This window comes from Carassius gibelio, chromosome B22 (genome assembly GCF_023724105.1).
Source record: "Carassius gibelio isolate Cgi1373 ecotype wild population from Czech Republic chromosome B22, carGib1.2-hapl.c, whole genome shotgun sequence".
NCBI classification, from domain to species: domain Eukaryota; kingdom Metazoa; phylum Chordata; class Actinopteri; order Cypriniformes; family Cyprinidae; genus Carassius; species Carassius gibelio.
In genome coordinates, this window is record NC_068417.1 from 22,672,696 (window position 1) to 22,686,275 (window position 13,580).

Genomic DNA, 13,580 nt, shown 5'->3' on the forward strand with positions numbered 1-13,580 from the left:
TGGAGAGAGAGAGAGAGCGAGAGAGAGAAGGAGATTGAGATGTAGCTGAAAAGGAACTCTCAATATCTGTAGGTGAAAAGTAACGTGATATAGTTTACAAGATAGGATAACATTAGTCGACAATGGAGAATGTTGATTGCTCAAACTTCATTCCTTTTCAACAAGTGTACCAACAGTTATAATAAACTAAATGTCAACCAAAATGTCTTTCATGAGTTTATGACGTGTAAGTGTTTTGTTTGAGCGTGTATGGATGATCTTCATGGCTGTTGTTTGTTTTATCATCTTTCCAGGGAATCAGGAAACTTTTACACTTTTACGTGCTATGCACACACACACTAACATATTGGGAAATTACCAACTTCTTGGCGCAGCATAAATGAATACAAGATGGAGCAAATGAGGGTGTACAAAAGTGATGGATGATTTAGAAAGTTCACTGATGCTTGGCCACGACTTTTCTGGAGTTGGCAGAAACTGATTTAAGACCCCTGCATATAGCAAAATGGTCTGACCTTAGACTGAAAATGTGGAAAATGAGAAGAAATCCCAGCAGATGATACTGTTCACACAAACCAGGGCATTTTAGGTGGAAAAGGAGGTACAAAATGGGAGATCAGGATGGCGATTCCTGGGAATTTGCAAGGAATGAGATCAAGGAATTGGTTCGTTTACATGCATTTTACCTGCAACAACAGTTCCCCTTCTGAGAAATTGACTCCATCCAGACTGGTCGGTGAATGTCCATTTCCTCCAAATGTCCCTGAACGGTCATTCATCCATCCATTTCCTCCAGTCTTTTTGACTGTGGCTAAAGGGAAGAAGAGAGGAAAAAGGGTCATTCTGTGTCAGTTTGATGTAAGATTTATACCATTGTTTTAAACAATTCTGTTTTAAGACAATTTCTTTAGACAGCTTTGAACAAAGTGCAATAATTCATTACTTTAAAATAGTACATTACAAGGAATGGGGATAAGCAAAAACCATGTAATAAAATAACTTAACCAGATTTGTACCAAAGATTTTACAGAAATGTAAAGTAAAATTGGCACCAGTTATTTACTGTGTTCGCTGCACCATTTTGCTGACAAACATACAAAAACATCACATGGCCAAGCAGCAAGTCGCTTCCCTGAACATTTGAGTCTTGCCACCTTTGGTTACACAAGCTAAAACTTCAACATCATGTCCAAGGGCAATAAAATGTGCAAGCATGTTACAATATCAGTAAGTAACCATAGAGGTAAACTGTGAAGTAAGCTGTGAGACAAACTCTGTGGTAAAATTTTAAATAATCTGAAGTACATTCTAAACTAATGCACGGCAAACCTGGAGGTAAACATGAAGAAAATTAGCCTATGTAAACTAAAGTCAGAGTGTAACATTTCAGGTAAACTGAGGCAAAATGTGAGGCAAGCTCTAAGGTAAACCTGCAAGTATGTAAAGTAATGTAAACTGATGCAAAATCATAGGTACCATTTTAGGAAAACTGAGGTAAAAATATGAGGTAAATATGACCTAATGTTAGAGAACATATGGTGTAAAATCCAGTGAACTCCGTTGTTAAAAACTGAGGCAAACTGAACTATAATCTGTGGTGAACTAAAATAAAACATGAGGCAAAACAGAGGTAGATGTGAATTATTTCAAGATTAAATGAGGTAAAATTAGTGGTAAACAAACTCAGGTAAAATCTGAGGTAAACTTTGATGTAAACTAAAGAGAAAACTCTGATGTAGACTCTCTGGTAACCCACTACCTTTAGTGTAAAGTAATCACTGTGGTAAACTTGGTGTAAAATCTAAGATCACTCTTTGGTGCTCAGCACTGACCGCACACAACTTGTGTCATAAACTTTTTTTCAGCTGTCAGAAAGAGAAAAGATTTCAACACTCACACAGCACACACATTTTCTGCCTGACAGACACACACATCAACACTCTTCACACGACGCAATATGTAATGTCTAAGGGAAAAAAAGTAGTTTTCTAAATGGGTCTAACTTCACTACTGTACAAAAGAGCTTCAAATGACGTCATTATGAATAACACAGATAAACAATTTCGTTGAATTTCCAGTAATAGTTCCAAATTCTTGATTGTTTTTGTCTGGTTTCATCATATTTTCCATACATTCCATTTCAGTAAAGTAAAAATGTGTAATTTAAAATTTGCATTGCTCTAAATACATGATAAACAAACTGATAAATCACATCTCTCAAGTTTACCATCAAGAAGTGTGTGTAATACTTCAGTTGGGAGAGTTTTTTTTGTGTGTGGAAATGTCTAGCGCTAGGTTAGCGCTGAGCTAACATAAGCCAGAGGGTGCGGCTCACTAAGACATTTCCTCCCTGACCGGTGCAGATGCCGTGCTATTTCTAGACCTTATCAAACACTCTCTATCGCAACTCTTGGAGAAAAAAAAGATACAGAAAAGACTGAAGTAAAGAAAGAGAAGGGAGGGAAAGGTGAAGAAGAAGTGGAGGAGGGGAAAGAACAGCGCATTTCTGCTAAGGACCAAAAATATCTCCCCACAGGACGCAGATGTTGAGAGATTATTTGGTGGGGGAAAAAGCTGAGGCGAATGCAAACCACTTTAAACATGGACTGCTGATTGGTCTGCCAGTTTAAATTGCAGACAAATGTAAAAAAAAACAACAACAAAAAGGAAGAAAGACAGAAACAAAGACAACGTTCTGTAGACATTCACCACAGATCTTGATGGCGAAGTAAATAGGGATGTAATACAAACTCTGCCACCACACCAAAGAAATAACTACGGATTGCAAAGAGAGCAAGGGGAAGAACTCTTGATGAGGAAAACAGACCACTTGGCCCCTAGCGCTGTCGCCGCTAGGCTTCTGAAGCTAAAGAGCGCTAACACACACACAGTGAGCCAGCTGCTCAGGAGTCTCATAGTCTACTGACTCACAACAACCCAATGACAGACCAACACACAATTGTGAGCTAGCCAAAATGGGTTTGTGTTTGGTTTCGCCCCTGTTGAACCCTTTCCGACGTTCTTGACACTTCTGGCACGCATGTCTGTCAAACACTGGCAGCCTATTGGCCATGTGGTCCCGTTCTGACTCTGTATTTAAAACTCCAGTCTTTCATAAGCACATCGAGCCTGTTATTAAAATGGAGGTTGGTGGAACATCTATGTAATCATGATCAACCTCTTCTTCACGGATCACACTGGCCTCCGCTGACCTGTTTCCAGATATGAAAAAAAAAAAAAAAAAGATGAAAATAAAGTCCGGCGGGCAAGTGGTTGCACTCTCAATGCACACACACACACACACACAGACAATCAGAACCACCAATCAATTGCCGTCTGTTCATCTGCCATTACAGTAATTCAACACACATGGCCCCTCAATGCAACCACGACGTGCTCTTTCCCTTGTGTTCCTTCCCTCCGTCTGCTGTACGTCTTCTTTATACTCTTCAATTTTGTACTGGGCATCTCTCGACAATCTCCAAACCAGTTCTGGAGAAAGTGGGAGGTCTGGTGTCGATGGTGATCATGAACAGGGCAAACTTGTCTAATACGGGTCATTAAACCTACTGAAAGGCCCGTTCTGGGTCTCGATGCCTCCCACACAATGATCTCATCTTTCATCTGCCTCTGATCTTTTCTGTTTTAACCTTTCTTTCGACAAAAAACTCTCAGTAATTGTGCTCAAATTGGGCCAGTTTTGAGTTGAAGCTCACGGCTGAATGTGGAGGGCTACACCCTTTGCTGAGTCACCAGTGGTACCCAGTTGAGAGGAGGCTTTTTGACCAGAAGGTTAAGTTCTTGTTTGAGAACATATCTACTTAATACAATGACAATGCTTTTTTTAAATCTAATTTCCCAGAATTTAAGTTTTAATTTAGCTGAAAACCAAAAATTGAAATAGAGTTCAAACTCTGTTTCCCTTGCCATTATTTTATGGGGGGCGTTCCGCATTCAACCACCACACAAATGCATGGGGCCCCTACAGAGTTTTGTATAGATGGGGCCCCAGGTCACAGAATTGCTTAGGGTTCCCAAAATTTAAAACATGTTCCTGATTGGATGACTCATTAACTACCATCAATATTTTGGTGTTATCTAGAGCAGTTACCGAAAACAATGTCAGAATACAAAGGAAATAATTTCAACGTTTTTAGAAAATACTAAATTGACAATAGATTAAATGCGTCGGCATAGAAGCACCTACTGTTTTGATTAATTATTTTGAACGTCCAAAACTGCCGTTCAGTTTTCTGCTTATTCAGTTTCACTTTTCTTTTTGCGCCTTCATACTTTGCAATACTTACGACGCAAACAGCACAGTGTTTGGGGCTCACAGCTAAAGGCATAAGCCAATAATCAAAACAACACATTCTGCTCTCTCTCTCTGTGTCCGGATGGTGTCTCCAGAAAATGCGTAGGGAGGCACACTGTGTGTCCTGAGGGTTCCAGAGAGTGACAAATGAAGACTGAGAGCGGGCGAGCAAGGGAAACCCACTGGGCCCTCGTTTGGCTTGTGGTTTAATAACCTCGCGTGCTGAGAATGACTAAATTCTTGACAGCACCTGAACCCTATTAGCTAACAAATTGGACAACTTCCCAGACGTTTACCAATCCTTTTCTTCGCCTCACTTGACACTGTAAATGTTGGGCTATATGAATAATAATCTCTCCTTCTTGTTATCGTTTTTTTTGCTTGGCCCCATTCAGCAAAATTCATAAATACGCAAATCCTGAAAGAACGTAAAACTGGACTGCGAAAAACATAAATAAAGAGTGAACTGTGCGAAAAGTTTGTGGGCAAAGTCTGCTTGCCGTTTGCTAGCCGTCGTTTTATAAAGAACAAACAGTCTTTGTCTGCATGTATGAACACATAGTTAAAGTTAACATGCTCTTGTCAGGTATTAACATTGCTTGATCAGTGTTTTAACACTTCATGTAGATTTCAAGTGTTGCTGCCAATTATTTGTATGCGCTACACTCGAACACGACTCTATCGAACAAAGTAAACACAGTTGATTGATTTTATAAAAATTTAGCCGCCCGCAGCATTCAAAGATTTTGTGCGACAGGTATGTCTTGTCTTATATTCTGCCAAAGTGCAAAGTCTCTGTACACCTACCTACCCACTGGGATTTTAAAGGCTTTGAAACTCCAGTGTTGAATTGAGCCATTGTTTTTTTTTTCTCGCGTTGTAAGGAAAACCTTGACTTTGACTTTGATTCTTTCTCTGTCTCTGTGGTGGGGGACAGGTTTGTACTTGAAGGAATGAGGATTGTGGTACCTGCGTCTTCCATGATACCTCTCAGACACACCATCAGCGATCGCAGCAGTTTTTTCTCTTGACTGAGGTCCAAACTAGTGCCCCTTAATGTGTTTTCTAACAGGACTAATTAAAAGTCTATGGGGGAATTCATTAACATTGAGACTACTGTTTATGTGCACATGCAAAGTTACAAGAAAGAGGCAAATTGGATGATGCATAGTACAACTCTTGATCTAGAGGGAAAGTTGCTAGGTTTTAAAAGATGCAGAAGACAGCATGTCTGGATATATGCATAGTCATAAACCAGGGCTGCAGGGCTTTTTTCATCCTGGTTCTCATAAGAGAACCTGGAGATTTGGTTTGGTCCTCACACTGCATATAGCGTGACCCATTAAATATAACTATAAAAAATGAATTGATAATATTATAAAAAATAAAAGACAGTCCTAGTATTAAATACAAATTGATTTATTTTATAGTAAACTTAAAAATAAAATGCTAATATTTATGACTACTTTCACTGTTTGCCTCTTTAAGAAGAATCGCTTCATGTATTCCCCAATTTTAAGTCGCTTTGGATAAAAGCGTCTAAAAATAAATAAATGAAAGCGTTTTCATCACATTCAAACTTAAAATCAGCAGGCTTTTATTTTGGCAGGTTGCCGGCAAGTAAGTGTACGCACTTACGGATTTAGCGCTGCTGCTGATTAAAGAGCGTCAGTGGATGAATGTTACAGTTTTGCATTGTGCTTTGAAAACGGCATGACATAGACTAGATATATGCTTTGAGGTTGAAAATAAAACTTAATATAGTACAGTTTGTGATCTAAAATGGTAATTGTATATTAACAGCTGTCAACTATGTCGGTACGCAAATGCGCTGTCAGAACATATTTATATAACAAATGTTTTATTTTGGTCGTGCATGCGGATCTGCGAACCACTTAAGTGCACCCCTGGTCACGGTTTTTGCCATAATTTGATGTATAAATAAATAAATAAATTGCAGCAAGCTATTTTTTTTTTTTTGCCAGCAGAGTTTTGTGAATGTTCTCTAATAAGCCTAATCTTGACAGAAAAGTGACAAATAATTTAATTTAAATAAACTAAACAAACAGAATAAAGAAAATTATGTAGTTGCGGAGACATATTACGTCTACACAGATTTTTTTTTATTTCCGTTATTTATGTTATGTTATGTCAGGTTAATGGATCAGGTAAGTGGCACTGAATAAAGATTTGTACTTGTACTAAGATTTGTACTTGTACTTGTACTAGACTGAATCTATCAAAATTTGCCTACTGAAAAAGATGTAAACATATTATTTAAACCTTATATATTTATACACAAACGTAGCCTACAACATAGGCTATATAAAAACACAATAAGCATTGTATGAATTATATGAGGGAAATTAACTGTTTAGGGAACGTTGTCTTTCTTCTTTTTTAATCTGAGAGAGATCAGTTAGTTAGTTTCTCTCTCTCTGCACTGGCTCTGAGATCGTCCGCTTGCTTCAGTGAAAGTATAACGTGCCTAACGTTTTCGACTCGTACATTACACGTCACTCCCTGATGTCATGTGTCGTTACGGGATCTTTACGGGTTGTGTGTGAAAGCACGCACATATCCGGGTAAACATTGGCAGTGTGAAAGTTCAAAATCTAGTGACCCGGGAACAATTGCCGGAACAATTTACCAGTGTATTTGCCGTAATCACAGTGTGAGAGGGGCTCTAGATGAGCCCTAGAGACAGATCCCCTCCAAAGACCTTGTCACCTAGACTGCCATCAGCACAAGACCATGGGAACCAGACCAGTCCTCTGCACAATCTGAATTTGCTGCAGCCTGCAGTTAAACTGCTGATTTCTAGCCAGAGGAGAACGATGGCATTTTGGTTCCTTCGACACATGATTTTTCTGTTTAATACTGTAAAGCTGCTTTGACACAATCTGTGTTGCAAAAAGCACTACAGTATATAAATATAGTGATTAGCGTTTACTTGACTCAGTTCAGCTGAACTGTTAACAACTGGTTCATTAATGTTTTTCTTTAAGATTTAAATTGTGAAATTAAAGATGAAATTGTGAAAAGTAGTGACATTTCGTTTAACTTTAGTCTTTTTTAAGTGCATTAAACAAATGTTTGAAATATTTTTGCAGTTGTATTGCAAATGTAATGTTTGACAACTGGAGCACTTTAAAGGGATAGTTCATCCAAAAATGTTAACTTCCTGCTATTAAACTGACGCTCAGGCCATCCCAGGCATCAGTGACTTTTTTCTTCAGTTGAACAGTAAAGAAGATTTTTATCTGATACAGTGATCCTTGGCGATTCATACACTACACGTCTGTGGAAGCCAGTTTAGCTTCAGAAGACCTCAATGTGTCCTCAGGAGCCTTCTGTAATTTGGTGTTGTCTGTACATGTTTATCTGACTCTCAAAAGCCGACAGCCAGAGACATGCAGTTTATGAATTGCCAAACACAATGGTTTCACCTAAAAACTTCTTTACGGTTCAACTAAAGAAAAGAAAAGTCAACTACATCTTGGATGGGTGAGTGAATTCAGAGCAAATTTTCATTTTTGGGTGAACTTTCCCTTTAAGCCTACATCCTTAGTCTGTATGACAAAAGTTACAAATGCAGACTGTTGTTAAATAAATGCTATTATGTCTTTTAATGTGTGTTTTGAGTGATTGATTAACACCAGTTAATAATTTTCTTCAACTCAATGTAAAATATAATAACTTGTTCCACAGGAATTTCAGTGCACAAATAATAAATCTTCGTTGAGGTAACATATGAAACACATGGAGTCAATGGTTACATTTTATTTTGACCTAATTTGCTGTAGTTTTCTAAATGTTTGGCCAATTAAAAGGTTTTAGTTGAATGGATTATAAAACTATTTCAGGAAAAGTTGAGCCAACTAAAAAAATGATTCAAGCAATAATTTGAAGACAGAAATCGACTGAACGTAACATTTCTGTGGAACTACTTACTAAATAATACTTCTTTGAAACAGCTTGAAATATTTTAGTGTACAGTATAATAAACCTAATAATATGTATTGTATGCAGAAAGAATGCATGCTTCTAAAAAAAATGACAACTATTAAAAAAAATAAAATTAAATACTTTTAAATTGAACATTTAAAAGTGCTGTACTTAATTATAAAGAATAATTGTTCATTGTAAAAACTGTATATATATGGGGTGGAGGGGGATCATGGGACTTGATCTTGACTGTTTACATAGCCTGTTTTCTGTTTTAATAATGACTTCTGAAAACTTGGCGTTAGCTCAGCACATTAATAAATGACATTTTAAAATACACTGAAATTGACATTTTTTATTTGAAATTGTAATAATAATAATAATAATAATAATTATATATATATATATATATATATATATATATATATATATATATATATATATATATATATATATATATAAATAGTGTTATAATGAATGCATGTATTTAGATTAAATACCTGAAAATGATTTTTTATTTTTATTAATTATTATTATTTGTTCCCAGTGTGAGGTGAGATATGTGCGCTCCTGAAGCTCTGCGATAAATTCCATCTGTTATCCTAAAGGAATTATGAAAGGTCACGACCTGTGTGTGTACATGTTTTGGCTGACCCTGATGTCATCTTGACACAGAACTGACCTGGTATTTCAACCACTCAAGAGCCTGTCACAAGCATTATCAAAACACACCTTACTGGCCAATAAATCTAGTGATAGTAGTAGTAGTAATGGCATTAACGTAGCGCTTTTGCAGTGTACATTCATATTTTACTGTTGATTTGTTTTGTTGTTCTTGTACTGCTCTTTCAACACTCTTTCAACAAAGTATGTTGTCATTCTGTGCATGAAGGGATAAACAGAGAGTGAGAAGTGATCATAAAAGGAGGCCAAGAGGGGAGCAGGAAGAGCCGTGTAAAGACACGGGGTGGAGGGGATCATGGGACTTGATCTTGACTGTTTACATAGCCTGTTTTCTGTCAGGCAAAGGCATTATACTTGAATTGGGCCTCTTTGTCAGAGAGAGCGTGTGAGAGGAATTTTTCTGTCCACCAAACTGTAAATTATGCCATCGTTTTCATTCATATTCATTCATTTTAACACATTTGATTCTGGTATAAAAGAACTGAAATTAATTACATTTATAAAGTATTGTAGTCAATTAACATTTATGATGACAAAAACAATATAAAATATATACAAAATATAAACAGGTCAATTTTTTAATTTTCTAATTTTTTTATAAAAAAAATATATTTGTAATTTTATTTAGTAAGGAAGCATTAATTTGATCATGGTAAAAATATTTATAATTTAACAAAAGATTTATATTTCAAATAAATGCTGGCCTTTATATATATATATAAAATGTACTATGGTTTCCAATAAAACACTACGCAGCAAAAACATTTTTCAACATTAATTACCAATTGAGAAAAAAAATTATCATTTCTAATAATAAAGCAGCAAATAAGCATACTAGAATTATTTCCGAAGGATCATGTGACACAGAGGCTGGAATAATGACTACTGAAAACTTAGCTTTAGCTCAGCACATTTTAAAATACACTGAAATTGAAAATTGTTATTTGATATTTTAATAATATTTCACAATATTATGGTCTTTATTTTTGATAAAATAAATGCAGTCTTGGTCAGCATAAGACATAAATAAATAAATAAATAAATAAATAAATAAATAAATACTCAAAACTTAGGACCGGTGGTGTATACATAGTGTTTTATAAATATATTTATCTATATTTCTTATTATTAATAATATTATTATTTCTAATATTAATAATGAATAATCTTATATATATGTTATATGTTCTGAATATATTTTAATTATGTCTTTAACTTTGGTATTATTAAATATATGTATGATTTCTATTTATTGAACATATAAATATCATATTTTATTGATCAGATAAACTATGGCAAAAAAATATAAATATACGAGAGAGAGAGAGAGAGAGAGAGAGAGAGAGAAACTTTTAATCACCACTCCATCCTCTGTGAACTCAGTTCATGGCCATGCAAACAGACTTGACCCCTGACCTCTGGAGACAGAACGAGGTGTAGCTGCGCTATCAGGAGACGTCATACAGTTTACATTTAGCTGTCATGTTTGTGTGCATGGGACTCTGTTCACTGTAACTGAGGCATAATGAAGGGCAGGCTGGGGGTAAACTGACCCAGCGGTCAGAAATCCAGCGTTTACTGAGGCATTTCTCAAGCTGATGATAGTGCGCTATGCAGTTAAGTTTCAGCTTCAGATAAACATGTCCCTAAATTAAACAAAACTATGTCGGTCAGATAATTTTTTTCTCGTCAAAAATCTATGTGAGACTGATATGCCGTCAAGAATGTTTCACTGGAGAAGTGAAATTGGGTGTTTACATTTATGTCTGAAAAAGCAGAAGCTCACGAGAACAAAATGTGCGCAGACTGACGTGGTTCACTGAGGTTGCCATGTGTTTGTTTGGGGTCAGGTGGGATACGGTCGGGTGATTCGTTCAGGAGGTTAACAGAGTTTGATTCTGTGTTTTCGTCGACGGGAATCAAAACAGAGTCAAGGAGGAAATCTGTATGTGTGAAGAATAAAAAAAGGCCGACGATCTTCCATCCAGTGATCTTAGGGTGACTCAACATTCAGAACGGGAAACCACATCCTGAGATTTGTTTGCAGCAATTACACTGATAAGGAGACGGCCAGCTGGACAATCACTGCTGTCGAGATGTTGGGACAGAAATAGAGGACAAACAACGGTTTTTGTTTTAGGTCTACAGAAAAAAAGAAAGAAGAAGAAATAAAGTAGGCGAGATTTTGAAGAACTTTTATAGTCTGACAAATTAATCAAACTATACAACATAGCTAAACAAACAAACAAACAAACAAAAATTTAAATGAATTGCTAAATATAAACAAAATCAAAAACAAATGAAAAAAAGAACAAAACCAAAGCAAACAAACATGAAAAAGGATCTGCAACTAAAATAAATTAACCAAAATATTTATTAAATGTTTCAATGCCTTTATATGAAAAACAAGTAGATCCACTATAATTTTTAAACAATTAAACAAACAAAACAAAATAAAAACAAAATGCTAAAAATTTAAACAAAATAGAATTAAACAAAATGTTTGCGTGTAATGTCTTGTTTAAAAACAAACGAACAAACAAAAAGGTAGATACATGGTTTAAAACAAAAACACACAAAATGTGAATGAAATAATAAAATAAATTTTTATATGCAATAATTTCTAAATGCTAACTAGTCTTTCTTAGAAAAAAAAGGTAGATCAACCATGTGTTCAACAAATAAATGCAACAAAAAACATGAATAAAAAAAATTGCTAATAAATGAAATAAAATAAAATGATTAATTAAAATATTTCCTAAATATTTGCGTCTTTCCTTGGTAAAAAAATTTGTTAGATCCACTTCAAATTCAGGGCACTGGTTGATTCAATGTAGAGGTGCACAAAGCATCATGTTTAAAAAAAAAAAAAAAAAATGTTTTTCATACCAACATTGCATTTTTAATGCCTACAACTGATTTTGTAGTTTCGTCTTGAGATTGTAATTGCCACAAGTTTATTGTGTAAGTGTATTGGACCTTAAAATAAAGAACGACCAAAAATAATAATAATAATATCTGTCCCGAAACTGTTCATAATGTTGAATGAAGTCCATTAAACACCATTCAAATTCCATTATATACATCATTTTTAATTCAAAAATATATCACCGAAGTAAAATGAGATGTGATATCCCTTTCAAGTGGACAAAGAGTTTACTAGTCGACTAAGTGACTGTTTGTCACTTAAGGAAAACACCAAATTAATGTCACCTACTAAAATCATCTGTTTATACAATTATCTAGACAATTTTCCAGCCGATGGATGTGTAAAGTAGGCATGAAAGAATCTCGGCTGTGTGTGTATGAATTTACAGGCGAACATAGCTGGAGGTAAGTTTACATGCGAGTCAGACTCAGTAATGAACGGCCAACATTACACTCAGCACTGTGAGCCAAAGCCAACATCAAACCAACAAAAACGGGCGAGAGAACAAAACAAGGGCAAGCAGCGGCCTGCGCCTCCGAGAGCAAGCTAGAGATGGACAGATATTGGATTGGGACGGGGCCAAGAGCGTATCAGTGCTGGCAACTAAACCCAACAGAAACACTGCGATCGACGGGTGTCGAGTCAGGTCTTGTTTTTTGCTATTTTTTGCACGTTATTAATATCTATCCAAAACTTTTCGTGAACGTCAGACAAGCCATTGCATTTTTTTGCAGTGAACGTTGCCGTTTTGGCAGGACTTGAGTCGACCGGACGATCGTTTTCTACTGTAAATCACCTCATGGCACGAAACGGGGAGAGATAAAGGATGAGTGCCAGAAAACGTGCTTGACCACATGTCGAAATGGAAAATGCGGCTGAAATGCGAGAACTCTTTCTCTTGGCAGGTTCGCTCGCCGTTCGCTTCCCTGCTGCTCTTAATTACCAAACTCCATATCCTCGTGTAACCAAACCCTTCTTCCCCAACCCCTTTCCTCTCCCGCCTCCCTTCCCTCCCTGACTATCTGTTCTCCTCCCTCGCTGGGCTGTTCTCCATCCCAAAAACTTCGGCAGCGGCTGCCAGGGTTGAAAGTTCGCACGCTTGCTCCTCACGCAATGCTTGGGCTCCGCTTAGTTCTCACTCAGCACTTTCACACACACACATCCACCAACCTGATCCATTCTCAAAAAAACTGTAAATTCCACTATACCACCGCCAACACACACACACACACACACTTCTTCCAAAGCCCGGCTGCAATCATGCAGCTGCCAGCCAGGTAAACACACACACACGCGCGTGCATACACAGACAAAGCAGCTCATTGTTGCAGGAGCTGGCCTTGACCTGTTTAATAAAGACATGCTGGGAGAGAGGAGAAAATGAGAGCGGGAAAAGGGAAAAGAGAGCAAATTAGCAGCATCTTCATAAAAACAGCATCTTCAGCTGTCAATAAAAAAATCTATTCTGGCCTCCGCCCAGCAAAATCTCTTTATTGTTATTTCTGTTGACTTACTTTAAACTATTTTTTATTTTAAACAATCTCCAAGAAGTAACCTTTTAAATAATAAATAAATAAAACTATTTATTAAAAATATATTTAAGAATTTAATATATTCAATCAATCAATCAATCAATCTCCAGTACATCTCATAATATTGTCATTTTTGTCGGTTTCAATGTATAGTACAAAATATGGATGTCTA

The 13,580-nt window shown here is 36.3% G+C and overlaps 1 protein-coding gene across 1 annotated transcript in view; it reads right to left on the reverse strand.

Moving 5' to 3' along the window:
- The window catches only part of ahr2 (aryl hydrocarbon receptor 2), a 55,827-nt gene that overhangs the window by 9,871 nt on the left and 32,376 nt on the right, over positions 1 to 13,580 (reverse strand). The window contains exon 3 of the mRNA XM_052589174.1: positions 687 to 811. Coding sequence (XP_052445134.1) covers positions 687 to 811 — 125 coding nt within the window. The remainder of the gene's footprint in view (positions 1 to 686; positions 812 to 13,580) is intronic.